At 41.6% G+C, this 26,800-nt stretch overlaps 1 protein-coding gene across 3 annotated transcripts in view; it reads left to right on the top strand.

Moving 5' to 3' along the window:
• Positions 1 to 26,800, top strand: part of SEMA6B (semaphorin 6B) — a 467,458-nt gene that overhangs the window by 361,892 nt on the left and 78,766 nt on the right. For all 3 annotated transcript variants that reach the window (XM_075863818.1, XM_075863808.1, XM_075863825.1), the window contains 3 exons: positions 213 to 362; positions 5,750 to 5,938; positions 6,026 to 6,163. In XM_075863818.1, coding sequence (XP_075719933.1) covers positions 213 to 362; positions 5,750 to 5,938; positions 6,026 to 6,163 — 477 coding nt within the window. The remainder of the gene's footprint in view (positions 1 to 212; positions 363 to 5,749; positions 5,939 to 6,025; positions 6,164 to 26,800) is intronic.

Here is a 26,800-nt window from a genome sequence, read left to right on the forward strand (position 1 = left end):
TTTCAAAGAATGCTGTATTCAAAACCACCCTTGATTACTGCACTGACAGATTTATTTATTTTTTTGGCTATAAAGGGAGGCATGAGAGTACATGTACAAAATATTAGCTATTACATATTTCGGTTAGGTTTATTTGTTTTTTATATTTTTAGTGACAAAGCTAACGTATTTTTCTTTACAATGTTTTATTTGCTTCATGAATTGCTCTGCAGCCCAGGTTGCTGTGTCCGTCCTTCCATGCCCTATAATTCTTCTCGTAGTCTTCCTGATGAAGTGCTCAATTTTGTAAAGTCACATCCGTTGATGGAGGATTCTGTTCCCTCTGTTGGAGGTTTTCCCTGGATAACGCGGACACTGTCGCGGTAAGAAAAATATGTATATTGTTGCACTGAATAATTTAAAACTATTATTTCGTATAATTTACAGTATATAGTGTATACATACTCCACAGAGTTGAACACAGATTGTAATCTCTCACATATTACCAAAATTTATATTTAAAATTGGAGTAGAATATCATGCAATTTAATGAGGGAGATTTATAAATATTTTAATACACTATGAAAAGATATGCTATTACTTTTTTATTATTTTTTTTAATTTGCAAGGTACATGTAATTTGAATATATAGTACAATTGCAAATTAATTGTTTTCATATGATGTCTATCAGCATATCATGATGAACATGTACTAAATATCATAGCTCATAAGATAATGGTGACATTTTATAAATTTGTAAAACCTGGAAATACAGGTTATTCAATTTGTGCTATAAACTGCATTCTAGTAGCTAGTAATAGTTGCATCTATCATATATGATGAAAGCACAATAACAAAAAATGTAGAGACTCAAACAGGCAGAATCTAGTGTAAATATCCATAGAAAAACATTAAAAAAAATAACATTGGCAGTGTCCAGATGCAAGATAGTGGAGTCTGATGTAAGGTGTCCATTTGGCATAAATTTGAGAGACATGCATAACTTTTACTTCACTATATAGAACACCATAATTAACTGCAGTTACTTCAGTATATTGGGATCCTGCAAAAAGTATACTGTGCAGAAGGATGACACATACAACTGTATGGCTTACACAGAGGCGTAGCTAGGTTCTCCAGCACCCGGGGCAAAGATTCAGATTGGTGCCCCACCCAACCTCTTTCCCCACATCCCCTTCCCCCTCGCCATGTTTGTTTTCTCTACCAATCAATGACGTGTCATTTCATTTCCACATTTCTTTTTATGTAACTCGAGCATAAAAACATTTGTACATTTTACAAGCAATATAGTTCTATACACAACACCAGAACCAAGCTCAGTACATATATACAGCACCAGAACCAAGCTCAGTACATAAATACAACACCAGCACAAATACTGCTCAATTTACTGCAACCCCTGCCGTATAGGTTTGCACTAATTTGTTTCCAGCAAACAGCATGGCCCGAACAATGGTAAGAATATGCTGGAAGATGCTGTTTCACAAAAAAGAAATCATATCATAATCATACCACCCATCATCTCGCTGCAGATCATAGTGACTACAGTGCTGATTAGAGGCAGAATAAACATTTACATTAAGTGACTCACCGGTGACGTCTCAGATTCTAGTTCTTTTTCTCCATTCGGTCCAGACCTCTATGATGACTTCTCCTGGTCACAGTCCATTTCTGCAGTTTGACGCTCAAATATCTTCAGCTTCTCACTTTTCCAACATTTCTACACCTATAAACAAAGTTAAAGTTCTCATTATACCACACACTATGCCCCTAAATATAATAGCGTACCATACACCATACACTGTGTCCCCCCCCCCACACACACACCGTGCCCCCTGTAGATAGTGCCTGCCCCTGTATATAGTGCTCCACAGATAGCCCACCCCTGAAGATAGTCCTCCACAGATAGCCCAACCCTGTATATAGCCCCCCGTAGATATAGCCCATCCCTGTATATAGTGCTCCATAGATAGCCCACCCCTGTATATAGTGCTCCACATATAGTCCACCCCTGTATATAGTGCTCCATAGATAGCCCACCCCTGTATATAGCGCCCCTGTAGATATAGCCCACCCCTGTATATAGTGCTCCATGGATTGCCCACCCCAGTATATAGCCCCCCCTCTGTAGATAAAGCCCCCCCCCGTAGATAAACCCCCACGTAGATAAAGCCCCCTCTAGATAAAGCCCCCTCTAGATAAAGCCTCCCTGTAGATAAAGCCCCCCTGTAGATAAAGCCCCCCCTCCCGTAGATACAGCCCCCCTTGTAGATAAAGCCACCCCCGTAGATAAAGCCACACACTTTTTTATTACAATAAAATAACAAACTATTTAAACTCACCTTAATCCCGTCCGGCAGCAATGGAGACCTGCTCTCTTCTGCGCAGGACTCCTGGGGTTGAACGAAGCGTCTATGAAAGGCGCTGATTGGCTGGACAGAATGACTTTCCCTGTCATTCAGCGCCTTTCAACGACGCAATCGGCAAAAAGTATTGTGACGCTTCACTCGTAGAAAGGCACTGAATGGCCGGGCACGGAACATACCCGGCCATTCATTGCTTATAATTGTACCTGTGTCCTATAGATGCAGGTACAATTATAGTGCAGGAGGTGGTGGCGCTGGTGCCCCCTTTAAGTTGTGCCCGGGGCACATGCCCCGCCTGCCCTCCCCTAGCTACGCCCCTGGCTTACAGTTGTATGTGTCGTGGGTTATACGTGTTGTGAACAATGCCTAATACATGAATGGGCTGGGTGCCCCAGAGCAAAAAACACTCTTTGATCTAAGTCTGAGTTCACAAGTCGTGGATTTGACGCAGATTTTCAGCGCAGATTTTACCTTTTGCAATGCAAAGGGGTGAGATCTGCGTCAAAACCGCAAACAAAATCTGCGACAAATGTGTTTTTAAGGAGCGCTCCTATTATGCAAATAGGCGATACTCACATCTGGAGTTGGCACGTGCATCTTCTCCGACGGCTTCCATCATGCCCAACGTCACAAACGTCACATTCCCACAAAGCCTCATGGCGTAGACTGAACATACTCTTGCTTGTTATAGCTGTGAATAAAAAGGCTCCAACCCCTTCCCTCAACTATGCAGTTGATTGACTGTTGAATCAGTTGTATTGGAGAGGGGAGGGCTTGGAGCGCTAGATTCCGGACTCTTCCTGGTTCGGCAGGCATGGCACGTGGCAGAATAAAACTTATTTTTTCCACAAATCAAGCAGTAACAGCAGTAACACAGGTATGTCCCTAATATGTTACCCAATAGCAATCCCAACTTTATTAGTTATATACAGAAATTATTTTTGTTGCGTTGGCTGACTCTTTAGCAATTAAAAACAGTGGGCCTCTCTTGCTGATAGTTAACACCCTTAACCCCTTGGCGACATGACACATACATGTGAAAGCTGCCAAGTGGAAGTATGGCGCACTTTCACAGGCTGAGCGTGCTCCATACCGTGTGGGTGTCGGATGTTATAGATGACACCCCACTGAAATGGGCAAAATCGAAGATCACTTAGATTCCACCCATTTAACCACTTAGGTGCCACAGTCAATAGTGACTCGGCATCTAAGCCGTTACAATAAGGGGACGGCCCCCTCCGACTGGCCACCCCCCTTAAGCGATTGTCGGGTGCTGATGGTTGTCATAGCAGCCTGCCATTAAATCTTTGCACTCCTACTACATTTTTTTCTTCACAAATAGTTTTAAAAAAAACTAAAAGTGGTAAAACAAATTTGGTATCTCCGTAATCCTATCGACCAGTAGAATAAAAAATGTCATTTTCCCACAAGATGAACACCATAAATACGAAATCTAAAAGACAAAGGTGGAATCGTTGTTTTTTTCCCATTTCACCCCACAAAGAATTTTTTTTCCGATTCCCAGTACGTTATATGGTACATTGAATAGTGCTGTGAAAAACTTCAACTCATGCCACAAAAAACAAGCCCCTTTGGAAGGCAGGGAGGAAAAAAAAATGAAAATCCGAAAATTGTCTGCGTCTCCAAGGGGTTAAATAGTACCTAATAATAAATGGTATTATTATTATTATTATTATTATTATTAATAATAGTAATAATTATTATAATTAGTGCATTATATAGTTGGAGTTCATGAAATGTCATGTGGAAAAATTCAGCAGGAGGACTTGTGAGAAAAAGCAAAAAACACGGCGCCACATAGTGCAGGTTACCCAGGTATGGAGTGGTGTACAAGAAGAGTGGTACTCACCTGGTAACGGATGGTAGAAGGCAATAAAGGATAAAGGTACAGCTGCTGCCAGGACTCGGGACCGGTGATTCAAATGAACGACCGCGAAGTTTATGCTGGTATAGCAGGAAAAGGAGTCACCACGGGCGCTGCTGCACTTCAATGGAACCAAAATGCTTGGAAGGTTCAGATCGTTGGTAATAATGTACGGAGGATTGTAAAAATAAATGGAATTTATTAATAATAGGACTACGCGTTTCAATGCCGTACTGGCATCTTCATCAGGTCATGGATGAAAAAACAAAAAGTCACTGTTTAAATAGCCATGTTGATGTTGAAAAACCCGCCAATGTGAACGGGGTCAAGGTGTTTAAGTGACGTCACAGTTCAAAGTTCAAAATACACAGGACCGGAGAAACACACAAAAACAGTAAAATTATGTCATATAATAAAAACAATAAAAAATGAATAGAGAAAGAAGAGTTTAAAATGTATGAAAAGAGAACATAATGAAAACCATGTAATTAAGAAGGTTTGAAATGTAGTACGTAATGTGTGCCGAAGCGACACTGGAAAAATTGCTACCCGATAATATAGAATAAAAATGTAAGTAATTAAAAATATAGGTATGTACTACAAAATCCGGTGTATAGTACAAAGGTACTAACCTTTATGTACCAGAATTTATATAATTAACAGAATGATAACCATAATGTCGGCAATGATTCAAAGCGGCGATATACATATAAGAAAAATGGGAATAGAACAACCCACTAGTTGAGCCTCAACTAGTGGGTTGTTCTATTCCCATTTTTCTTATATGTATATCGCCGCTTTGAATCATTGCCGACATTATGGTTATCATTCTGTTAATTATATAAATTCTGGTACATAAAGGTTAGTACCTTTGTACTATACACCGGATTTTGTAGTACATACCTATATTTTTAATTACTTACATTTTTATTCTATATTATCGGGTAGCAATTTTTCCAGTGTCGCTTCGGCACACATTACGTACTACATTTCAAACCTTCTTAATTACATGGTTTTCATTATGTTCTCTTTTCATACATTTTAAACTCTTCTTTCTCTATTCATTTTTTATTGTTTTTATTATATGACATAATTTTACTGTTTTTGTGTGTTTCTCCGGTCCTGTGTATTTTGAACTTTGAACTGTGACGTCACTTAAACACCTTGACCCCGTTCACATTGGCGGGTTTTTCAACATCAACATGGCTATTTAAACAGTGACTTTTTGTTTTTTCATCCATGACCTGATGAAGATGCCAGTACGGCATTGAAACGCGTAGTCCTATTATTAATAAATTCCATTTATTTTTACAATCCTCCGTACATTATTACCAACGATCTGAACCTTCCAAGCATTTTGGTTCCATTGAAGTGCAGCAGCGCCCGTGGTGACTCCTTTTCCTGCTATACCAGCAGCAGGAGGACTTGTGATTGCCTAAAAATTGCTAATGATGAGAAATTTAAAAAATATATATATATTTTTTGTGCACTTTCCAGGGACCAGCTGACACACATTGCTGTGGATGCATCTTGTGGTATATTTGGAAATGAAACAGTTCTTTTTCTTGGCTCCAACTCTGGAATTGTCCTAAAGTATCTTCTCACTCCCAAACTGGGTGTATTAGAAAGAGATATCTACAAGCACAACATCTTGCTTGAAGAGATCCAGACATACCCGGCAGATAGGTATGGATGTGGCTAGGTTTCTAAATTAGTATTAGCTTTGTGTGTTTTGAATACTGCTGCAATGCCGCATTTTCTGTCTGTTTGCAGATGTGGTGAGAAGGAAGAAGAACAGAGAATCGTGGGTCTTGAAGTGGACAAAGGCTCAGGATCTCTCTTGGTGGTGTATTCCAGATGTGTGGTGAAAGTACCTCTTGCACGTTGTGAAAGACATAATGGATGCATAAAGTAAGAGATACTAAAATCTAAATTTTATTTTTATATTTAATATTTTTCACACTTAAAATACGCTAGTGAAAAGAGGCTATGATTGTAAAAAATTTACCGATTTCCTGACAATGACAAGTGCTGGTAGCGTCTCATAGTGAATACATATTAACTGTTGGCATCTTATACTGTAAAGCCAGTCAAGTGAAGATTCATGTCAGACACATATGGACTTTCTTCCTTTTCAAAATAGTTTGTGAAGGTGTTCTATGCAGTCTTCCACATAAACCTTAGTAGGTGCTCCTGCTTGATTGTCAGATGGAAACTATGTCAGTATGTATTTCACGTATTTCTTCAATATAAAATGGTTGAAACCTAAACACTAGTACGCTACACAGAGCACGCCATAGAGAGCAGTCCTTGCTTTATATGTATTTAGAAGAATTTGGCTACACAACTGCCAGATTAAACTAGAGGGCCCAACAATTGCAGACAATTGTAGACTCGTTTTATGAATTACGAGTTATAAAACGTGTTTTGTCTTCCCCAAAGACAAAAACCAAAACACTATATGTATGTGTGTGTATGTAATATATATATTTATTACATACACACACTATATGGATAAAAGTATTGGAACACCTACACATTACAGGTGCTTTTATGACATGCCATTCTAAATTCATAGGCATTAATATGGTAGGTCCCCCCTTTGCAGCTAAAACAGCTTCCACTCTTCTGGGAAGGCTTTTTACAAGACTTTGGAGTGTGTCTGTGGGACATTTTGCCCATTCATCCAGAAGAGCATTTGTGTGGCCAGACACTGATTATAGACAAGAGGGCCTGGCTTGCAATCTCTGTTCTAGTTCACCCCAAAGGTGTTTGATGGGGTTTAAAACAGGGCTCTGTGTCGGCCAGTCAAATTCTTCCATACCAAACTCGCCCAACTATGCCTTTAAGGAACTTGTTTTGTTCACTGGAGCACAGTCATGCTGAAAAATCAAAGGGCCTTTCCCAAACTGTTCCCACAAAGTTGGAAGCATAATGTCTTGGTATGCTGAAGGATTGAGATTTTCCTTTACTGAACTAAGGGGCCTAGGTCAACCCCTGAAAGGCAACCCCATTGCATTATCCCTCCTTCACCAAAATGTACATTTGGCACAATGCAGTCAGGCAGGTAACGTTCTCCTGGCATTCGCCAAACCCAGACTCATCCATCAGACTACCAGATAGAGAAGTGTGAGTGGCCACTCTACAGAACACAATTGCACCGCTCCAGAATCCAGTGGCTGCGTGCTTGGTAATTTTGCCATGAAGCTCCCAGTGCACAGTTTTTGTGCGGATGCTAATGCCAGAGGAGTTTTGGAACTCTACAGTTTTTGAGTCAGCATACTTTTATGCACTTTGTAGTTGGGACTTTTATACATTTTGCGCCTAAGCACTTGTCAGCCCTGCTCTGTAACTTTACGTGGTCTGCCACTTTGTGGCTGAGTTGCTGTGGTTCCTTTTCGCTTCCACTTTGCAATAATGCCACTCACAGTTGATCGTAGAATATCTAGGAAGAAATTTCACAGACTGACTTGTTGCAGCTGTGAATCCTATTATAGTACCTTGAGTCAATTTAGTGAGCTATCTAGAATGACCCATTCTATCCCAAATGTTTGTAAAAGCAGATGCATGGATAGGTTCTCAATTTTACCTGTGGCAATAAGACTGAATGCAATACCTGAATTCAATGATTAAGAGGTATGTCCTAATACTTTTGTCCATATAGTGTTTTTGCCATTATTGTACACTCCTCAACATTGAAATTGCAACACCAAGAAGGAAAAACTTTGGAGTTGCGTAAATCACAGGATCGATAGATATCGATCCTTTGCAAATGATCAAAATGACAAAAATGCAAATGATAAAAAAAGGAAACAAAATATTTCAAATATCTTGATTTATTCAGTATCGAGTAGGAGAGCCACATGCAAAAATACACACCTTGAGATGCTACCAATAAGGTTAATAATGGGCGACTGAGGAATGTTATGCCATGCTGAATGCACTTGGGCATGCAAATCATCAAGATTGGCTGCTGGTAGCTCCCTTTGCAATTGCCGACCAATAACGTATCAGATGTGCTCGGTGGGAGACAAGTTCGGAGATGCTGCAGGCCATAGTAGCATGTGTAGGCCACACAGGCTGCTCACAGTAGCACGAGCAACATGCAGCCTGGCGTAGTCCTGTTGAAAAACGGCTTATGGGATACTTTTGAGAAATGGGCGTACCACTAGTTCCACAACCAAATCAATGTAATGTCTAGCTATTAGTGTACCTGAAATGAAGACTAGAGGGGTCCGGCTACCGTACATTATGCCACACCATTATCCCGGGTGTAGGACCGGTGTGACGTTCCCTTGTGAAGGCCTGTTCATGACGTTGCCCACGTGGTCTCCAGTCAAATCTCCGGCTATCATTGCATCCGAGACAAAAGTGGGACTTATCACTGAAGAGGATAGGCCTCCATTCCAGCCTCCATTGCAGTCTTGCTGTGGACCATGATAGCCTTTTGGAGCGTGTGGTCAATGGAACACCTGTAGCTGGACGTCTGGCATTATATGTCGGCATTATATTACAGTACCACACTGGAATTTAGTGAGCTCTTTCGAACAACCAATGCTGGACCTTTGTATAAGATAAGCACTTTTTAGATTGTAAGCTCCTGCGAGCAAGGCCCTTAATCTTGTTTGAATTGTTAACTAGTGTTATCACTATGTAATGTCAGATATTGTCTGTACATGTTCCCTCTGAATTGCAAAGTGCTGCGGAATATGTTTGCACTATATAAAGATTATCATTAACTGTAAGACCTGTAAGTTTAACCTCCATTGTGGGTAAAATATTTGAAGGTTTTCTAAGAGATGCTATTCTTGAATATCACAATGCAAATAAACTGTTATGAGGGATCGGTCCTGTCAAACCAATCTGATTAACTTCTATGAGGAGGTCAGTTCTAGACTGGACCTGGGTAAGGCTGTGGATGTGGTGTATCTAGACTTTTTAAAGGTGTTCGATACTGTGCCACATAAAAGATTGGTATATAAAATGAAAATGCTGGGACTGGGGGAAAATATGTGTAATTGAGTTAACAACTGGCTCAGTGATAGAAAACAGAGGGTGGTTATTAATGGTACATCCTCAGAGTGGGCCACAGTTACCAGTGGGGTTCCACAGGAGTCAGTATTGGGCCATCTTCTTTTTAATAAGTTTATTAATGACCTTGTAGATGGTTTACAGGGTATAATTTGCAGATTATACTAAGCTCTGTAAAGTAATCAACATAGAGGAGGATAATGTAATAGCAGAGAGGGATTTGGGGAAGCTGGAGGTTTGGGCAGAGAAATGGCAAATTAAGTTTAATGTTGATAAATGTAAGGTTATGCACTTGGGCAGAGGAAACAGATTTTACAATTATGCATTGAGTGGTAAAACACTGGGTAAAACTGCTACTGAAAAAAGATTTTGGATATTGGTGGACAGTACATTAACCTTTAGCAACTAGTGCCAGACAGCTGCTGCCAAAGCAAATACAATCATGGGATTCATCAAAAGAGGCATAGATGCTCATGACAAGAACATCGTTTTGCCTCTATACAAATCAATAGTCAAACCACATATGGAATATTGTGTACTATTTTGGGCACCTGTGTATAAGAAAGACATGGCTGAATTAGAGCGGGGGCAAGGAAGGGCGACAAAGGGAATTGGCGGATTGCAATACCATGAAAGGTTATATTTGGGGCTATTCCGTTTACAAAAAATACGACTTAGGGGCGATCTAATTACAATGTACAAATATATAATTGGACAGTACAGAGATCTTTCTAATGATCTTTTTACACCCAAGTCTGTAACAAGGACAAGGGGGCATCCTCTCCGTCAGGAGGAAAAAAGGTTTCACCACCGTCACAGACGGAGTTTCTTTACTGTAAGAGCAGTGAGACTATGGAACTCTCTGCCACAGGATGTTGTGGTGGTTGATTCTTCAACTTCTAGAAGGGCCTTGATGCCTTTCTTGAAAAATATAATATTACAAGTACTAAATTCTGGAGATGGGATTTTGATCCAGGGACTTATTCTGATTGTCATATTAGTCGGGGAGGATTTTTTTCCTAATATGGAGCAATCGGCATCCACCTCATGGGGGTTTTGCCTTCCTCTGGATTAACAAGGTAGGATTATAGGTTGGACTTGATGGACCTGTGCCTTTTTTCAATCTTATCAACTATGTAAGGTTGAAAACAGCTCCTGATTTTCAGACTTTCATTAACAACTCGCGTTGTGTATGATGCTGATTGGTCACTGATTGGTCAGCATCATACACTTCTCTGGTCAACGCCCAGTTGGTAAAAAGTAAAAACACGCCCAGTTGTCTATTAAGAAACAAATTATGATAAATCTAAAATTGTTCATAACTTTGTCAAAAATGATAGTTTTTCAAAATAAAAACCACCGTTGTTATCTACATTACAGCGCCAATCAGATTATGTAGGACATAGGGCACTAATAATCTGGTGACAGAGCCTCTTTAAGACACTGTGACAAACACGGGGGTAATTTTCACAAACATGTTTGTATTTTACACAACAAAGTTTAACTAATAGATAAAGTTTAATTGGCAGCAATTATAAAGATAAAGTTCAAAAAGCATAAATGCGGTTTGTAATTGTTTAACAGATAAACTTGCCTACATAGCAACCAATCAAAAGGGACTGTGGAAAAATTAAAGCTGCACGGTGATTAGTTTTTATAGGCAGCACACCCAGTTTCTATATTAAACAGTTTTAATAAATGAGTAGTTGTGTAATGTCGGGGGAAGGGAGACAGACAGGTGAGCCCTAATCTACCCGCCACTCAGTCCCTGCCTACTTGCATGGCCCGTCCTAGGCGACGGCGTACAACTGGGCGACGGTCCCTACGCTCAATAAGTGCACAACAGACAAACAGACAAGGGTACACAGAAGCTAAGGAAAATGGGGCCGTTGCCCACGGCAATACCGTGAGCAACAAGAGTAGTGAACGAGCCGAGTCAAACCAGGAGTGTACGAGGTACCAAACGCAGAGCAGGAGCGTTGTCAGTAAAGCCAGGGTCTATTTGAAGCAGAGGTCAATAGTACTAGCAGGAACAGCAGAGCCAGGAAACCAGACAGAATCACAGGCAAAGGAAGAGCAGAAAATGAAGGTATAAATAGACCGGGGGCGGGAGCTAGCTCCGTCTGGCCAGGCTGTGATAGGTTCTCCCACTCCTCAGCGTACCAGCCTGAGTGGTAGCAGATCGAGTCACTCTATCAGACCTAGGAGCAGATGCATACTGATTAACCACGAGCGTCGACACAGAAGCAGATCCTTTACAAGTTGTCTGGTATTTAAAAGCAACATCCATAGATGTGTTCAATATATCTTCCCTATTTCACTCATTGAGAGAATTACATTTTAATCCATTTTTTTCTTGTAACACAGAAGGTTTTACCAGAGAAACACAACTCAATATTTATTGCCCAAATTCTGCAGTTATTAGAAATATCCCATATGTGGTCCTAGTGTGCTAATGGACTGAAGCACAGGCCTCAGAAACAAGAGCCAATAGTGGATTTTGGACCCTTCTTTTTATTAGATTATATTTTAGGCACCATATCAAGTCTGAAGAGGTCTTGTGGTGCCAAAACAAAGGAAACACCCACAAAAAATAAATTTTGGAAACTACACCCACCAGGAATTCATCTAGGGGCGTAGTGAGCATTTTGACCCTACAGGTGTTTCATAGATTTTATTAGAATTTTGCCGTGTAAATGAAAATTATTTTTTCCAATAGGATGTTTTTATAGCTAAAAAGGAATAATTTACACGAGGAATAATGGAGAAAAAGCCATTTATAAAGCTATTTCTTCCAAGTACGGAAATACCCCATATATGGTTATAAACTGCTGGTTTGGCACACGGCAGGGCTCCGAAGGAAAGGAGCGCCATTTGTCTTTTGGAGGGCAGATTTTGCTAGATAAACATACACGCTACAAATTAGAAAGCCCACATAGTGAGAAAATAGTAATGCAATGCAATACGCAGGGGGGTAATTAAGACTGGGCCCCAGAAAAATCTCGACTGCCCCTCTGACAATAGACATTTATCAGTTCTGTGTGCAATGTAAAAATACAGCTAGGCCGATAAATGTACTCTTATTAAACTTTAGTTACAGAGTTATGAATAATGTAACAAACAGTTAAGCACTGATATTTAAACATTTTTTATCACTTCATTATGCTATTTCATAGTCATAAGGGTCAGTTCACATGTAGCGTAAATACTGCAGATTTTCCACAATGGATTTCTTTGCGGAAAATCCGCAGCATAATACAGGAGCAGCAGAGTGGATGAGATTTGAACAATTCAAAGTAAATGCTGAGCGGAAAAAAAGTTCAGAAATTGATAACCAGTGCGTTTTTTTTAATCCGCAGCATTTCAATTGTATTTGCGTAAATGCTTATTTGTTGCGGGTTTTCCCCATTGAATTGAATGAGGAGGTAAAACCTGCAACAAATAGCAGATATTGGGTTTTTTTTGCGGCGGATTCACTGCAGAAATTAATCTTATACTTACCCAGGAGTCGGTGTTTCTTCATCCAGTCTGGCCCCTGGGATGACGTTTCATCCTATGTGACTCCTGAAGCCAATCACAGGCTGCAGCGGTCACATGGAATGAAACTTCATCCCAGGGAAGCAGAGTGCCAATGACGCGTCCCCGTGGTAAGTATCCTTTTTTTCTCTGCAGTTTTTCGCCTCGGACACTTTCCGGCCGGAAAACGGCACCACAATTTAGTGCAGTTTTTTGGACAGAATTTGCCTGCAGCATACAGGGCAGATACGATGTGCGTTTTATGCAGCGCATCCGCCCTGTGTGAACATAGCCTAAAAGTTCATTAAAAAAACGTACTTGAAACTCAAAGCCCCGGGACAGGCAGGACTTGTTTCCATCTGTTCTTTCTGATTCTTAAAGTGTAAAGGGGAGGGGTAAGTATAGACTCTTTTGTCATGTTACAGCGATCCCTGCATGCATCACCCCCTACTTTATGCAATCCCATTAATATAGCTCTATGGTATATCTATATTAATGGGATCTTGTAAAATAGGAGGGGGGATAGATCATCATACCTTCCCTGTGTCACACACTCACAGTCCCCCTGTAGATAGTGTCACGCACAACCCTATGTAGATAGTGCTGACAGCGTGTAGGGAGAGAAGAAGGATCAGTGATCCTCCTACTATCCCTGTATGCCTTAAAGAGGCTCTGTCATCAGATTATAAGTGCCCTATCTCCTACATAATCTGATCGGCGCTGTACTGTAGATAACTGCAGTGGTTTTTATTTTGAAAAACAATAATTTTTGAGCAAGTTATGAGCTATTTTAGATATATGCTAATGACTTTCTTAATAGACAACTGGGCGTGTTTTTACTTTTTACCAACTGGGCGTTGTACAGAGGAGTGTATGACGCTGACCAATCAGTGACCAATCAGCGTCATACACTTCTCATTGTTCCAGCCCAGCATGATCCACAACACAGTGTGATTGTAATGACAGGGATAGGGAAACAGACAAGTGAGCCCTAATCTACCCGCCACTCAGTCCCTGCCTACTTGCAACGACCCGCCCTAGGCGACGGGGTACAACTGGGCGACGGTCCCTACACTCAATAAGTGCACGACAGACAACAGACAAGGAAACACAGAACAAAGGGAAACGGGGCAGTTGCCCACGGCAACACCGTGAGCAACAAGAGCACTAAACGAGCCGAGTCAAACCAGGAGAGTACGAGGTGCCAAACGTAGAGCAGGAGAGTAGTGAACAAGCCGAGTCAAACCAGGAGTGTACGAGGTACCAAACGCAGAGCAGAAGAGTAGTCAGTAAGCCAGGGTCAATACGAAGCAGGGACAAGTAGTTCAAGAAGCTGCAGCAGGGCCAGGAAACCAACAGAGAAGAATCACAAGCAAGGAGGAACAGGAAAGGCAGGTATAAATAGACAGAGGGTGGGAGCTAGCTCCGTCTGGCCAGGCTGTGATAGGCTCTCCCACTCCTAAGCCTGCCATCCTGAGTGGTGTAAGATGGAGTAAGTCTCACAGACATAGAAGCAGGTGCAGACTGATTACCTATGGGCGTGGATACAGAAGCTGTGCCTGGCAGATCCTTAACAGTGATTGTGCGGTGAAAGCAGCTGGGCTGGAACAATGAGAAGTGTATGATGCTGATTGGTCACTGATTGGTCAGCGTCATACACTCCTCTGTACAACGCCCAGTTGGTAAAAAGTAAAAACACGCCCAGTTGTCTATTAAGAAAGTCATTAGCATAAATCTAAAATAGCTCATAACTTGCTCAAAAATAATAGTTTTTCAAAATAAAAACCACTGCTGTTATCTACATTACAGTGCCGATCAGATTATGTAGGAGATAGGGCACTTATATTCTGGTGACAGAGCCTCTTTAGAGAAGCTCTGTCACCAGATTATCAAATCCATATCTCCTATTGAATGTGATGGGCGCTGCAATGTAGATAACAGCAAAGTTTTGTTTTTTTTAAACGATAATTTTTCCCCAAGTTATGACCAATTTTATATTTATGCAAATGAGCTTTTCAATGGACAACTGGGCGTGTTTTCTCGTATTTCCAACTGGGCGTGTATTGTGTTTTTACCAACTGGGCGTTGTGAATAGAAGTGTATGACGCTGACAAATCAGCATCATACACTTCTCATCGTTCCCACCCAGCTTCTTTCACTAAAGACACACAGAGTGACGTCACCCACAGGTTCTTCAACCTTGTCGTCGGACAAAGAAGATACATCGTCTCCAGGCATCCAAAAGGTTAATATGCTCGTCTCTAGGGAGTTTGCTATGCTTACCTGCACATACCCTGCACTGTACTCTCTGACACCTGGTGCTAATGTGTCTTCTCTCTTCCGACGCCAAGGTTGAAGGACCTGTGGGTGACGTCATCATTCCCAGCCAGCTTCTTTCACTGCAGACACAGCGTGACGTCACCCACAGGTCCTTCAACCTTGGCGTCGGAAGAGAGAAGACACATCCGCTCCAGGCGTCAGAGTACAGTTGAATTTGCAGCAGCATCACCGTGTGCAGGTAAGCATAGCAAACTCCCTAGAGACGAGCATATTAACCTTTTGGATGCCTGGAGACGATGTATCTTCTTTGTCCGATGACAAGGTTGAAGGACCTGTGGGTGACGTCACGCTGTGTCTGCTGTGAAAGAAGCTGGGTGGGAACGATGAGAAGTATATGATGCTGATTTGTCAGCGTCATACACTTCTATTCACAACGCCCAGTTGGTAAAAACACAATACACGCCCAGTTGGTAAAAACACAATACACGCCCAGTTGGTAAAAACAAAATACACGCCCAGTTGGAAATACGAGAAAACACGCCCAGTTGTCCATTGAAAAGCTCATTTGCATAAATATAAAATTGCTCACAACTTGGGCAAAATTATCGTTTTAAAAAAACAACAACTTTGCTGTTATCTACATTGCAGCGCCGATAATATTCAATAGGAGATAGGGATTTGATAATCTGGTGACAGAGCCTCTTTAAAGGGAATGTGTTGCCAGCAAAACATGTATTTTTTTTTTTAGTTAAACATTTAGTGTTTAGGTGATTAAACATTGTTCAAATTTTTTATTTTTTTTTCACGAGTCAGGAAATATTATAAATTAGATTCTAATTTATAATATTTCCCAGTGCTGGTCACTAGATTTAGCTATTCCCAAAATTGCAGCATTGCATGTGGTAAAGCAACCACATTGCTTTTTGCTTCAAAATTGGGAAAAAAGCACTCGCTCTAGTGAGCTCTGAGAATCCCCCCTCCTTTATCCTGGCTAGGGGATTGAACGGTCTAACCTCCTACACTGTGTGTCGCCATTTTTTGAGCTAACACACAGTGTAGTAGGTTTACGTACAGTAGTAAACACACACAAACACGAACATACATAGAAATCTCTTACCTGCTCCTGCCGCCGCGGCTCCCTCCGGCCCGTCCGCTCCGTCTGCTGCCGCTGGTCCAAGTGCACAAGTCCGGAAGCCGCGACCGGAAGTAGTAATCTTACTGTCCGGCCGCGACTTCCGGTCCACAGGAAAATGGCGCCGGACGGCGAGCATTTCAAATTGGACTGTGTGGGAGCGGCGCATGCGCCGTTCCCACACAGACGGCGTACACAGAAGTGGATGGGACAGGCCCCGTTCGCAGTCCCTATGGGACTGTGGCTGCCGTATTCCATGTCTGTATGTGTCGTTAATCGACACATACAGAAATGGAAAAAAAAATGGCAACCCCCATAGGGAAGAAAAAGTGAAAAAATAGAAAAAAGTAACACACAAACACACAAATAAATAAAAACTTTTTAATAAAACACTAACATAAAACTGACATGAAAAAAATAAATTTGGTGACACTGTTCCTTTAAGATGAACCCAGGGGGTTGATAACATGGTCCTTTGTACATGTTATCACCTTCCTTATCAATCAGCATATTTGCTCTCTAATTGTAACATACTGTATGAGGTATTTTTCTTTAAAAAAAAAAAGAGAGAGAGATAGATGATGGACAGTAGCTCATTAAATCACCCCTCTATGCCTATTTAGGCCATTTATCGAATCCACAATTTAGATGTTTACCAGCATCTGTATTATGGCATGGAGACCAAATACACACACACACACACACACACACACACACACACACACACACACACACAAAAAGGTGTGTTATGCTGTCTGTAAATGATCTCCAGCCTAAAATCCTCTGACCGCTACTCTAGCAATACCAATTACACACTACAGTCATAGCTATAACAATTATCACTAGAGAAGAAGGTGTGAAACATTTTAGACTGACTGCACAGATTTCTGTCTGTTAGGGTATGTTCACACGTTTAACAATTGTTCACTGTTTTTTTGTAACTGGGATAATGGACAGCAAGATTCGAGGTATGTATGCACGACTGGAGCCGGAGTTCCAGGGTGAATACCTCTGTGGCAGATGTGAGCATGTTGGTAACCTGGAAGCTCGCATTAGAGATCTGGAGGAGCAGAATGCAACACTAAGGACGATAGACAATCTTGAACGGAGCATGCTGCTGACGGAACAAGCAGTTAGTGGGGTAGATCTGGAGGGTGAAGACATGGGTCAGCAGGATCAGGCAAGTACCTGGGTTAATGTAGTTAGGGGCAATAGAAAGGGGTCCAAGGAAAGGAAGGGCAATCCTGTTTCCGATATTCCAAGAAAAGTTTCCAAGTTGGGTGATGATGCGAAGGTGTCGGTCTCAGAAATGGCAGCCCTAGTGGATACTGATCTCCCTAACAGCCGGGTGAACAGCCCAGCTAGTAGTCAGCGGGATGGTAATGCAGGTAAGGCAAGACAATTGATAGTTGTAGGGGATTCTTTAATCAGGAAGACGGATAAAATAATTTGTCGCCAAGACAGCCTCAACCAAATGGTTTGCTGTCTCCCTGGTGCCAGGGTTCGGCATGTGGTGGAACGGGTGGACAAATTGCTGGGAGGGGCTGGTGATGATCCAGCTGTTGTGGTCTATGTGGGTACCAATGACAGAATAAATGGTAGGTGGAGGAGCCTTAAGAATAAATTTAAATAACTAGGCTACAAGCTGAAGGGAAGGACCTCAAAAGTAATATTCTCAGGAATACTGCCTGTGTCTTGCGCATCACAGGAAAGACAGCGGGAGCTCAGGGAGATATATGCATGGGTTAAGTCTTGGTGTAGAGGAGAAGGCTTTGGGTTCCCAGAGCACTGGGCTGACTTTTCATTGGGGTACAAACTGTATTCTGCAGATGATTTGCACCTAAATGGTAGGGGGTCCGTTGTGCTGGGGGAGAGAATTCTAGCTGGGATGGCGGAGTATTTAAACTCGGGCTGAGGAGGGAGGTCAATGTAGAAAATAAAGGTGTAGTTAGGTTAGAGAGGGGTCAGACTATATTGCTGGGGGGAGAAACAGACTGTGGGGCGAGGACTAGACAACAGGATAGGGAGATCCTTTCGTTACAAAACAGCAATGAAAATAAAAATGCCCAAATAATGTCAAATAATCACATTTCTGATACTGAAAGTGAAACATTTAAAGGCAAGTTAAAGTGTATGTTCACAAATGCCAAAAGTCTAGCAACCAAAATGGGGGAGCTGGAAGTACTGGAAGAAAATATAGATATAGTTGGTGCAGCTGAAACATGGGTAGACTCTTCACATGACTGGGCTGTAAATCTACAGGGTTTTACACTGTTTCGGAAAGACAGGACAAATACGAAAGGTGGTGGTGTATGTCTGTATGTGAGAAGTGATATGAAGGCGAGTGTGAAAGAGACATTAGAGGGTGAAGACTGTGAGGAGGTTGAAACGTTGTGGGTGGAATTACAAAGGGAGGTAAACACTGAAAAAATTCCTTTTGGTGTAATCTGGAGACCTCTCCCCCCCCAATATAACTGAGGAGATGGAGGTTCAGCTATATAAACAGATGAAGCGGGCTGCACAGGCGGGTACAGTAGTGATAATGGGAGATTTTAATTACCGGGATATTAATTGGTCTCATGGTTCGGCTTCAACTGCAAAGGGGAGACATTTCCTCAACCTGTTGCAGGAAAAAAATATGGGCCAGTTTGTGGAAGACCTGACTAGAGGTGAATCTCTGTTGGATCCAGTCATTTCTAATAATACAGAGCTAGTTGGGAACGTCAATGTTCGTGAAAACCTTGGTAACAGTGATCATAATATAGTTACATTTTACATATACTGTAAAAAACAAACACAGGCTGGGAGGGCAAAAACACTTAATTTTAAGAATGCCAATTTCCCCATGATGAGGCCTGCAATTCAGGATATAGACTGGGAAGAACTAATGTCAAATAATGGGACAAATGATAAATGGGAGATTTTCAAATCTACTTTGGGTAATTATACTGCAAAATTTATTCCTATAGGTAACAAGTATAAACGACTAAAATTAAACCCCACATGGCTTACACCTTCTGTAAAAAGGGCAATACATGACAAAAAAAGGGCATTTGAAAAATACAAATCAGAGGGTACATCTGTAGCCTTTGTAAATTATAAAGAGCGTAATAAAATCTGTAAAAATGTAATTAAATCAGCAAAAATATTAAATGAAAGGCAGATGGCCAAGGACAGTAAAACAAATCCCCAAAAATTCTTCAAGTATATAAATGCAAAAAAGCCAAGGTCTGAACATGTAGGACCCCTAGATAGTAGTAATGGGGAGTTGGTCACAGGAGATCAAGAGAAGGCAGAATTACTAAATGGGTTCTTCAGCTCTGTATATACAACAGAAGAAAGAGCAGCTGATGTAGCCGGTGCTAGTGCTGTTAATATATCAGTTGATATACTGAATTGGATGAATGTAGAGATGGTCTAAGCTAAATTAAACAAAATAAATCTACACCAGGCACCGGGACCAGATGGGTTATACCCTAGAGTTCTTAAAGAGCTTAGATCGGTTATTTTTGTCCCCCTCTTCATAATAATTAGAGATTCTTTAGTGACTGGTATAGTGCCAAGGGACTGGCGCAGGGCAAATGTGGTGCCTATTTTCAAAATGGGCTCTAGATCTTCCTCGGGTAATTATAGACCAGTAAGCTTAACATCCATTGTGGGGAAAATTTTTGAGGGGCTATTGAGGGACTATATACAGAATTATGTGACAAAAAAATTGTATTAGAAGTGACAGCCAGCACGGTTTATCTAAGGACAGAAGCTGTCAAACCAACCTGATTTGTTTTTATGAAGAGGTGAGCAGAAGCCTAGACAGAGAGGCCGCTGTGGATATAGTGTTTTTGGACTTTGCAAAGGCATTTGACACTGTTCCTCATAGACGTCTAATGGGTAAATTATAGGTTTAGAAAGTTTAGTTTGTAATTGGAATGAGAATTTGCTCAAGGACCGTATCCAGAGAGTTGTGGTCAATGATTCCTACTCTGAATGGTCCCTGGTTATAAGTGCTGTACCCCAGGGTTCAGTGCTGGGACCAATATTATTCAACTTATTTATTAATGATATAGAGGATGGGATTAATAGCACTACTTCTATTTTTGCAGATGACACCAAGCTATGTAGTAATGTTCAGTCTATGGAAGATGTTCGTGAATTGCAAGCGAATTTAACCCCTTAAGGACGCAGCCTTGTTTTGGCCTTAAGGCTCAGAGCCCATTTTTGAAATCTGACATATTTCACTTTATGTGGTAATAACTTCGGAATGCTTAAACTTATCCAAGCGATTATGAGATTGTTTTCTCGTGACACATTGGGCTTTATGTTAGTGGTAAAATTTGTTCAATGTATTCAGTGTTTACTTGTAAAAAATGGCAAAATTTTGAGAAAATTTTGAAAAAATAGCATTTTTCGGAATTTAAATGCATCTGCTCGTAAAAAAACAGATGGTTATACCCCCCGAAATAGTTAAAGGAACAGTGTCACCAAATTTTTTTTTTATATATATCAGTTTTATGTTAGGGTTTTATTAAAAACGTTTATATTTATTTGTGTGTTTGTGTGTTACTTTTTTCTATTTTTACACTTTTTCTTCCCTATGGGGGCTGCCATTTTTTTTCTCCATTTCTGTATGTGTCGATTAACGACACATACAGACATGGAATACGGCAGCTCCAGTCCCATAGGGACTGCGAACGGGGCCCGTTCCATCCACTTTGGTGTACGCCGTGTGTGTGGGAACGGCGCATGCGCCGCTCCCACACAGTCCGATTTGAAATGCGCGCCGTCCGGCGCCATTTTCCTGTGGACCGGAAGTCGCGGCCGGGCAGTAAGATTACTACTTCCGGTCGCTGTTTCCGGACTTGTGCACATGGAGCAGCGGCAGCAGATGGAGCGGACGGACCGGAGGGAGCGGCGGCGACTGGAGCAGGTAAGTGATTTCTATGTATGTTCGTGTTTCAGTGTGTTTTACTAGTGTATGTAAACCTTCTACACTGTGTGTTAGCTCAAAAAATGGCGACACACAGTGTAGGAGGTTAGACCGTTCAAACCCCTCGTTTCTCCCGGCACTAGCCAGGATAAAGGAGGGGGGGATTCTGAGAGCTCCCTAGAGCGAGGGATTTTTTCCCAATTTTGCAGCATAAAGCAATGTGGTTGCTTTACCACATGCAATGCTGCAATTTTGGGAATTGCTCCATTTAGTGACCAGTGCTGGGAAATATTATAAATTGAATCCAATTTATAATATTTCCTGACTCGTGGAAAAAATAAAAAAAATTAGAACAATGTTTAATCACCTACACACTAATTGTTTAACTAAAAAAAAAAAAAACATGTTTTGCTGGCAACACATTCCCTTTAATAGTTCACATTTCACATATGTCTACTTTAGATTGGAATCATTTTTTGAACATTCTTTTCTTTTTCTTGGACGTTACAAGGCTTAGAACACAAACAGCAATTTCTCATATTTTTAAGATCATTTCAAAAGCCTTTTTTTTAAGGTACCTGTTCAGTTCTGAAGTGGCTTTGAGGGGCCTATGTATTAGAAACCACAATAAAACACGCCATTTTAAAAACTAGACCCCTCAAAGTATTCAAAACAGTATTTAGAACGTTTTTTAAACCCTTTAGGCATTTCACAGGAATTAAGGCAAAGTGGAGGTGAAATTTGCAAATTTCATTTTTCTTGCTGAATTTCAATTTTAATCCATTTTTTTTTGTAACACAGAAGGTTTTACCAGAGAAACACTACTAAATATGTATTGTCCAGATTCTGCAGTTTTTAGAAATGTCCCATGTGGCTCTAGTGTGCTCGTGGACTAAAACACAAGCCCCAGAAGCAAAGAAGCACCTAGTGCATTTTGAGGTCTCTTTTTTATTAGAATATATTTTAGGCAGCATGCCAGGTTTGAAGAGGTGTTGAGGTGCCAATACAGTAGAAATACCCCATTTTGGAAACTACACCCCTCAAGGAATTCATGTATGGTTGTTGTTACCATTTTGACCGCACAGTTTTCTCACAGCACGTATTTGAATCGGGCTGTGAAATTTAAAAAATGAAATTTTTTCCAATAAGATGTCATTTTTGATCAAAATTTCTTATTTTCACAAGGAATAAAATACCCCATTTTGTTGCCTAATTTGTCCTGAGTGCGGCAATAGCCCATTTGTGGTGATAAACTGCCGTTTGGGCCCATGGGAGGCCTCAGAAGGGAAGGAGCGCTATGTGTTCTTTGGAGTCCAGATTTTGCTGGATTGGTTTTCAGATGCCATGTCACATTTGCAGTGCCCCAGAGGTATCAAAGCAATGGAAACCCACCAGAAGTGACCCCATTTTGGAAACTACACCTCTTAAGGCATTCTTCTAGAGGTGTAGTGAGCATTTTGATCCAACAGGTATTGTCTAAAAGGTAATGCGCAGAAGATGGTGCAGTGTGAGATTTGCAATTTTCTATACATATATGCCATTTCACTGTCCAATATATTGTGCCCAGCATCTGCCACCGGAGACATACATCCCATAAACTGTAATGTGGGTTCTCCTGGGTACGGCACTACCCTACATGTGGCTGTTATCAGCTGCCTGGGCACACAGCAGGGCTCAGAAGGGAAAGATGAGGAGGAAAAGCTGTGCGGAGTGCATCAGGGTAGATTAAAAATCTAAGGGATCTATGATCAATTTTAAAACACTATCATACAGAGCCCTGGCCTTTCGGAACATGTGTCACATTGATATATTGTGTCCTTCCTTATCCCCCTCTTATAGCAGACTTTGCACCTCTTTTGACTTTTTCCCTTCTTGCCAGTTTGCGGAACCTCTCCTGGAAAGTGTTGCTCTGGTACGATGCGTGTGGCCTCGCTTCCAGAAGTACTGGGTGCCCCCCTTCTTGGTCCCTAAAGATTAGGTTCTTGATAACCACCTCTTGAAATTCCAGGAAAGTTCCCCTCTGGCCTACACATCGATGTAGCACGTACGCATTGTACATTGCCATCTGTATGATGTGCACGGCCAGCTTCTTATACCAAACCCTCGATTTCTGCATGGTTCTGTAGGGCTTCAGGACTTAAACTGACAAGTCCACCCCTCCCATGTACCTATTGTAGTCCAGGATGCAGTCTGGTTTGGGGGTCTCTGTACTAGTACCTCATACAGGTACATGGGTACTGGTGTGGCCATGTATTGTTGTCAATACAAGGACATCTCTCTTGTCCTTGTACTTGACATACAATATGTTGCTGCTAGAATGTTCCCTGCTCTCATCCCTTCTGAGTGTTTGCCCAAGCAGAGTATTAGGGAGGCCTCTCAGATTTCTTCTAGCAGTGACGCATGCCGCAGGACTTCTGGAAGCGAGACACTTGTAGAGTGGTACACTGGTATAAAAATTATCCAGGTAGAGGTGGTAACCCTGGTCCAGCAGTGGGTGCACCAAATCCCACACAATTTTTGCATTAACTCCCAGTAAGGGGGGGCAATCTGGGGGCTGAATACTTGTGTCCTTCCCTTCATATATCCTAAACCTGTAGGTATACCCTGATGCACTCTCGCACATCTTATACATCTTCAAGCCATACCTTGCCCTCTTACTCGGCAGGTACTCGCGGAATTGAAGCCTCCCTTTAAAATGTACCAAGGACTCATCAATAGAAATACACTTCTCGGGGGTGTATGCTTGGGCAAACCGGGCACTGAAATGGCCTAATAGGGGTCATCTCAGGGTGGGCACTGCTCATTATCAGTATAATGTAAGAAGCGAAGTATTGCCTAATTTTTTTTTTTATGTTCCAGTTCAGTTCTGAAGTTGCTTTGAGGGGCCTATATATTAGACACCCCCATCAAACACCCTATTTTAGAAACTAGACCCCTCAAAGTATTCACAACAGCATTTAGAAAGTTTATTAACCCTTTAGGTGTTTCACAGGAATTTAGAGCAAAGTAGAGGTGAAATTTACATATTTCTTTTTTTTTGTCAGAAAATCCTTTTTATTCAATTTTTTCTGTAAAACAGAAGGTTTTACCAGAGAAACGCAACTCAATACTTATTGCCCAGGTTCTTCAGTTTTGAGAAATATCCCACATGTGGCCCTAGTGCGGTAATGGACTTAAGCACCGGCCTCTGAAGCAAAGGAGCACCTAGTGGATTTTGAGGCCTCCTTTTTATTAGGCACCATGTCCGGTTTGAAAAGGTCTTGTGGTGCCAAAACAGTGGAAACCCCCCAAAAGTGATCCTATTTTGGAAACTAGACCTCTTGAGGAATTCATTGTAGTTTTCATGGGGTGCATGTGACTTTTTGATCAGTTGTTATTCTATTTTTAAGTGGCGTGGTGACTAAAAAACTGCAATTCTACTATTGTTTTTCATTCTATTTTTTTTTTTTTTTTACAGCATTCACTGCGCTATAAGAGACATATTCACTTTATTCTGTGTGGCGATAGAATTATGGCGATACCATATGTTTATAGTTTTTTTTATTTCTTATGTTGTTTGCACAATAAATTAATTTTTGTAAAAAGTCATTCACTTTTTGTGTTACCTTATTCTAAGAGCCAGAACTTTTTAATTTTTCCATCAAGAAAGCCGTGCGAGGACTTCTTTTTTGCCTAACGAACTGTAGTTTCGATCAGTACCATTTTTAGGTACAATAAACTTTTTGATATCTTTTTATTCCATTTTTTGGGAGGTGAAGTGACAAAAAAATTGTGACTCTGGTATGGTTTATTGTTATTTTCTTTTATGGCGTTCACCGCGCGGGATAAATAACAAAATAATTTTGTAGTTCAGGTCGTTACAGACGTGGCAATACCAATTATGTATAGTTTATTTGTTTATTTATCTATTTTTATTAATAATAAAGGACTGATAACGGAAAAAGGGGGATTTTTACTTTTATTACTTTTAAAACTTTTATTTTCTTATTTTGACACAACTTTTTTTTACTTTTTTTTTACTTTATTACTTTGTCCCACTAGGGGGCTTGAGGACAGGAGGCCCTGATCGCTATTCTAATACACTGCACTACATGCGTAGTGCAGTGTATTAGAGCTGTCAGCTACTCACTGACAGCAAGCATAGTGGGTCCTGACTTTTTCAGGACCCACTAGGCTTCCGTAGATGGCATAGCCGGACGCCATTGTTAGGCGTCCGGTTGCCATAGCCACCATCGCCGGCTGCTATCCTGTAGCGGGCCGTCGATGGTGGTTTAACCCCTAAAAATCCGCGATCGCTATTCAATGCGGCTTTTAAGGGGTTAATCAGCGGGGACACAGCGATCGGTCCCCGCTATAGGAGCTGCGGCAACTGCTGTACGAGACAGCAGCTGTCACAGCTCCTGCATGTGTCGGGAAGACGGCCGAAATGTCTGTTACTCCCGCGACGTACTATTAGGTCATGGAGCGCGAACGATACAGCTACCATGACCTAATATTATGTCCAGGAGCGGGAAGGGGTTAAACAAACTAAGTGTTTGGGCATCCAGTTGGCAAATGAAGTTTAATGTAGATAAATGTAAAGTTATGCACCTGGGTACCAACAACCTGCATGCATCATATGTCCTAGTGGGAGCTACACTCGGGGAGTCACTTGTTGAGAAGGATCTGGGTGTACTTGTAAATCATAAACTAAATAACAGCATGCAATGTCAATCAGCTGCTTCAAAGGCCACACATATAAAACACAGCATAGTCCCTAGGGGACTAAGAATTGCACTCATACCAGCAACTAGACTTCAAAATCCGGAGCTGATGGGTAAATGGGAGATGGAAGCAACTAACAGCTCTTTGAGACTTAGGCCTCATTTACACGAGCGTATTATACGCGCGTGCGACGCGCGTGCTTTTCACGCGTGTCGTACGCACCTATAATAGTCTATGGGGCTGTTTAGACGATGCGTGAATTTTGCGCTGCGTGAGTGCGTTGCGTAAAACTCACGACATGTTCTATATTCTTGCGTTTTTCACGCAACACGCACCCATTGACTTCAATGGGTGCGTGAAAACAACGCATGCCACACGGACGGTCCTGCGTTGCATGCGCGAAAATCACGCAAGAGCTGTCAAACTCCTGAATGTAAACAGAAAAGCACCACGTGCTTTTCTGTTTACAAACATCCAAACGGAGTGTCAAATTCGAGATGAGCGCACCGAACTTCACCGGGTTCGGCCAAACTCGTTTTGACCGAAACCGGTAAAAAATGTTCGGGTACGCGACGTCAGGAGACAGTCACTGTCCACGGTGCTGAAAGCGTTAAACTGGTTCAGCACCATGGACAGTGACTTCCGCTCCGAAAATCCATGAACCTGTAAAAAAAAAAAGACGTTCTGACTTACCGATAACTCCGGTCCGACCTCCCGGGATGACAGTTTAGTCCAAGTGACAGCTGCAGCCAATCACAGGCCAAGCACAGGCTGCAGCCAATCACAGGCTGCAGCGGTCTCATGGACTGCGGCGTCATCCTGGGAGGTGGGGCCGGATGACAAGAGAGGGACGCGTCACCAAGGCAACGGCCGGGAGCCCGGACTGGGGGAAGCAGGAAGTTCTTGGTAAGTATGAATTTTTTTTTTTATTCACAGGTTGGTGTATATTGTGTTCGGCATT

The sequence above is a fragment of the Rhinoderma darwinii genome, chromosome 1, assembly GCF_050947455.1.
Source record: "Rhinoderma darwinii isolate aRhiDar2 chromosome 1, aRhiDar2.hap1, whole genome shotgun sequence".
Classification (NCBI taxonomy): domain Eukaryota; kingdom Metazoa; phylum Chordata; class Amphibia; order Anura; family Rhinodermatidae; genus Rhinoderma; species Rhinoderma darwinii.